Source organism: Monopterus albus, unplaced genomic scaffold (genome assembly GCF_001952655.1).
Source record: "Monopterus albus unplaced genomic scaffold, M_albus_1.0 scaffold155.1, whole genome shotgun sequence".
NCBI lineage: Eukaryota > Metazoa > Chordata > Actinopteri > Synbranchiformes > Synbranchidae > Monopterus > Monopterus albus.
The window spans coordinates 681744-687009 of record NW_018128035.1 but is presented as its reverse complement, the minus strand read 5'-3'; the positions used below and the strand labels follow the sequence as shown (position 1 = coordinate 687009).

At 46.7% G+C, this 5266-nt stretch overlaps 1 protein-coding gene across 3 annotated transcripts in view; it reads left to right on the top strand.

Annotated features, from left to right (window-relative positions):
• Positions 1-5266, top strand: part of slc6a8 (solute carrier family 6 member 8) — a 35545-nt gene that overhangs the window by 14096 nt on the left and 16183 nt on the right. For all 3 annotated transcript variants that reach the window (XM_020614982.1, XM_020614983.1, XM_020614984.1), the window contains one exon: positions 1975-2107. In XM_020614982.1, the coding sequence (XP_020470638.1) occupies positions 1975-2107 (133 nt within the window). The remainder of the gene's footprint in view (positions 1-1974; positions 2108-5266) is intronic.

Here is a 5266-nt window from a genome sequence, read left to right as displayed (position 1 = left end):
ATAAGCAAATTGAAAATATATTTGTGGATATGTCTGGAATTATGTGTGGTTACATACTGACTGTTGTTACATGTTTGAAAGAATCAATAAATCAAATCAAAGTCGTTCTCAGAGAGGACGTGGTGGGCGCTGCCCTCGGTCAAACCGCTTCATGTCTGTGTGGCGCTGAAACCGCAGTGTCGGTGATTTGAGAGGAAGATGAACTGGTTATGAGGAAACTACAACCTCAGTGCTTGGCCTGTGACGCACCAAACCGGTGGCGAGCGTCTGTCGGGGTTCGTCTTCCCGGTGTGTCCCGCACCTTTGGCACTAGTTGGAGCCTGTCGGAGGCCGGGCCTCATTGATTAGACACAGACCTCTCTGACTGTTCAGACTGTTCAGCTTAGCCAGTCAGTGCATGAGAAGAGAACGGTTCAGGAAAGCCCTTCAGCCTGTCGCTGTAGTCTCCATGGTTTCACTTATTTAGTGCAGTTTCTCTTTGTGTTTCTCTTCCACAACCTCATTTCTTCTGCCACAACCTAAAGAGCGAGGGCAGAGTCAGGAGCAGCTGTTTATCTGACATACTGTCGGTCAGAAGCAGCTGCAAACAGCAGCTGGGCTGAACAAGAGCCGCTCTGTTTATATCCCATACTTCCACAGCCTAGCTCTGCTTCTTTCCCTTTCTGAATGGTGAATCCAGATGCCGCACCTGTTTCAGGCAGGCAAAGAACGTACGTGCTTGTCGGCCCTGGGTGTGTTCAGGTGCCACTTTTACAACCTGACTGGCTCTGACGAGGCCGATGCGATGCCACGCAGAAGTCGCTGCTGGTTCTGTCACGTCAGCTTGGTGTGGCTCTGCCCTTTGGAATCATTAGCTGGCACACTCACTCACCGCACCCAGATCAACAAACACCTGCTGTGTAAACTCTTCATGTGAACAGTAAACAGACAGTTTTACTTTGTTGGTCTGGGATCTGATTTATTAACTAGCTGTCAGGTTATTAGGAACTCCTGTGTCAGACAGAGTCAGTCTGACACAGCGGTCCTGCAGTGGATCCTCCTCCATGATTATGCCCAGTCTGTGTCACAGAACAACTGGTTCACCTGTGTGCTCAGTGTGGAGGCCGCAGGTTGTTCTGTTCAGCTGGACTGGGTTACACTGGGAGCTGGGTCTGGTGTTATGTCCACCCCATTCATATCTGTGAGGCTAAGTACCAGTTGACCAGCTCAGGTTGTTTTACTCCTTATGTAATAAAGCTCACACTGAGACCAGGTGGAAGCTCACCCGGTTAAAGGTGAAACAAACAATATGAGTCTGAGTCTTCAGTGTTCCTGCCACCGCCACCAGAGCGCTCAGTAGCTAGTTTCACCTCGTCCTCATCAAACTAAGATCCCAGCCAAACCATATTTCTGCTGTATATTGTGTAATTTGTTTGTTTTATTCACAGTCAGGTGTGGTTCATCCCCCCGCTTTGTCCTGACAGGTTGTTAATGAGGTGTGAAGGTTTGTTAGAGGACAGAGCTCTGTTGGTGTTAGGCCAGCAGTTATCTGTCTCTGAGGAGGAGGAGGAGGAGGAGGAGGACACAGGTGCATGAAAACATCTTCCATCCCTTTTCTGCTAATTGTCACTCTAACCTTTCTTGATATTTTCCATCCATGGATGTGCATTGTTGGTTTGTGCAGCAGCGGCCATCAGTATCTGTTTCCATCATGTTTTCTACAGTTGTTTTCACGGTTTGAGGTTTTTAAATACACCATCTCGTTGTGTTTCCTGCTGTAGTTTAATGGCAGCGAGTGGAGGATTAGCACCACCAGCTGTTTAGAAATCAGTGGGGTTGATTTGCTTTTTCTTTTGCCGATATTTGAACTTTGGTAAAACGTTTTGCTATATTTGGATGGAAACCTGCTTTACAGTTAGCCTAGCTTAGCATAAAGCCTGGCTCTGTCCGAAGTTTAGGCCCTAACCCGATGAACACCGTCCTCTCTCTGTGCAGGAACAAGGTGCTGAACATCTCGTCTGGTCTGGACGAAGCCGGGCAGGTGAACTGGGAGCTCACATTGTGTTTGATGGCCGTCTGGGTTATGGTCTACTTCTGCGTCTGGAAGGGAGTCAAATCCACTGGGAAGGTGACACAGACACACACTTAGTTGTGAAAGCATGAGTTTGTCTTTTTATTCCATCCCAAGCAGAAACTGATTTGCAATCATTTCTGCTCAGTGTGAAGATGTGTTGGGCCGCTCGGAACCAGGCCCCGGGCCTCTGGATCTCTGCTCACAGTCAGTCTGGTGCTGTACCTGTTCATAGTAATGCAGCCACAGTGCACAGCAGACAAAGCTCTCCCACTATTTAAAAGTAAAATCAGTCCCTGAAAACGTCCTGATCAACTTGACCACAAGTGTCGACCGATCAGAGCCTCACCGTTTGGCCCTGTTGACTTTCAGGTTAAAGTCTTAACTGAAGTAAAAGTGTGTCAATATAATCAGCCCAGTGTTGAACCTAAACGGCCCCTGTAACTGTCACACCGTCATTGTATTATCAGACTGCGACATCTCACCGTGTTCGTTCTGCTGTGAGTCGGGCGGCAGCTCACGGTTATTTTCATTCTGGGTTAGTCCACTGAATATTTTCTCTGGATTCACTGGTTTTGTCTGAACAACAGGCAAACCCTAAAATGATCACTTATTTTCTTACAACTCTTCAAAGGGAGAAACATCAAATCATCACATCTGAGAAGCTGGAACCATGACATGTTCTTGTAGTTGTCTGTCCACTGGCTGCTTCAGCTGCTCACTGTACAACAGAGCATCGTGTTTTTACGCAGTATGTTAGAGCGCGGCGTTTCCCTCAGAAGTGTAGTGACTTAGAAGTAGAAAGTGGCATGAAATGAAAATACTCGGGTAAAGTACCACAAATGATTTGACTGCTGTGAATGTACTTGGTTACATTCCACCTGTGTGTGTGTGTGTGTGTGTGTGAGCAGTGTGCACACAGCAGCTGTTGTAGCATTCTGTGTGTGTTTCAGTGAAATGTGATAAGTTGCTCGTGCACGCCGCTGTCACATGGTGGGTGGAGTGCTGCTCTGAATACAGGCAGACAGATCGGCTGTCCCGCTGCAGTGGGACATGAGCAAGACAGAAATCCTCACATACCGTACTGCATGTGTCCTCATGACTCCAGTTTAGTTCTGTTCTTGTCTCCTGCTCGAGTCTCTGGTTTCTACCCGTCTCTCCACCCTCCACTACTTTGAGCTCATAGTCACATAAATATGTTTATGTTTATGAATAAAACTAGATGTTTACCCGTCTGCCCTCAGTCGTCGGGTTCCCCCACAGATGGATCATTGTCATGACAAGTCTCTCTGTGGTGCCTCTTGGTAGTTGATTTCCATCTCTGGGCTCATTTTGCATCCAGTTTTAATAATGTTGTGCCTGTATTTAATTGTTTGTTTAGCTGGGCTCATTTTGTATCTCGCTCTATTTGTTTTGTGTGTTTTTGCAGTGATTTTGTCTCTTTGTTCTTATCTTGGTCTGTGTGTAGACTGTTTTGTCAGTTCACATGTCCTCATAGTCACAGTCATTTGATTGAGGTTTAGTCCCTTCACACAGACGGACCCTGGTCTCTTGGGCCCGTGGGCCTGTTCAGCGATCCATCTATGATGTGCTCGTGAGCTGACAAACGCCTTCAGAGTGCTACATTGGGACATCCACGGGCCTCTGCAAGGCCTCTCTTCTGCACAGAGTTACTTGTTGTGGAGAAAAGTAGCAAACCAGAAGAGAAAAGAATGAAAGACGGTGTCGCATCATCAGAGCAGGTGTGTGGGAAGGTTTCCAGCCATGCACTATAATTTAGGAATGGAAGTGTCCACAGTTAGATCCGTCTGCCGCCAACCCTAACCCTCCTGGTCAGGAAGACTTTTGCATGTATGTACATATTCAAGCACAAGTAGAGACAAATGAATCTGATGCTGTGTGCAGAAATGAGGCCCCTGGGCTCCGTGGGGCCACACTGTCTGCTGCAGCACTCCTGGTTCTTCGTGTCTCTGGCTGGAGGCTGGGCTCAGCATCAGGCTGCGGGAATAAGCAGACGCCTCCTGATGATGGAGAAGTCTCTGAAACGCATCAGTCCAGTGAAGTTATGGAATCACGTTAGCTTAAAAGTCTCACATGAACAGATGTGAGGCCTTCACCTCGTGGCCCTGGACAAGCAGGAGACAGATGGACCGTTGTTTGCGATTTGGTTGAATGCAAAGCAAGAAAAACCTGTATCACTAAGTGTGTAAACAACTGGTGGTTACGTAATAGTCAGTGGTTTTTATAAACACATACAGCACAGTGTCTTTAATCTGCAGGGAAATATAAAACCACATTAACGTCTGACACATGCACACAAACAGTAACTGTAGACAGACAGGTCCCCTTGGCCTCCTGGGAAAGGAGATTCTTTAACTATCAGTGTGTCACTGCAGGAAGGTAAACCGAGGAGCTGTGACCTGCTTTAACCGACGGCTGTCCTGAAACAGTCGAGGTTGCCCTAGTGCTCTGCCTTGTTCACGTATCTTGTGGAGGTTTGTCGGTGGTGGCTGAACAAAGCCAGTGAGGGTGACCAGAAAGGACCCGTGGCTCTCGTGGCTGCTGAGAAGGACATTTTATGATACCACAAAGAAACCAAAAAGCTAGAACACAAACCGCTCCTTCTTTCTTCTTACTAATCTAGCACACAGTACATGTTGTTCTGACATGAGTAGCCACTTTTTTTTCCTGGTACTTTAAGTATGTTTTCAGTTCGGTTTATTTGTATCGCACCATTTCACAACAGCAGCTGGCTCTGGGCCTGACACTGTTGTAGGGACAACCCAGCAAATCCCCCTTGAGCAGCACCAGCAATGCTAATACTTCAAAATGTAAAGTCGTAGAGTAAGCTTTTGAATGTTTGTAACAAAGTACTTTTCCTCTGTGGTAGTGGTACTTCTACTGAGGTAGAATATCGGAATGCTTCTCGTACATGTGGAGGGAAGTCTGCTGGCGACTTTATTTACTAGTGTGAACCATGTTAGCATGTTTAGATGTCATTTTCTAACCTGTGAGCGGCACTAACTAAAGTCCTGTCATCTCCTTGGTCCTGGAGCAGGGACAGATCAAATCAAATCAAATCAAATTTTATTTGTATAGCGCCAAATCACAACAAATGTCATCTCAGGACACTTTACAAACTAAGGTCTAGACCTTACTGTTATCAATATTATTACATAGGGAAAACCCAACAAATCCCCCTTGAGCAGCACTTGG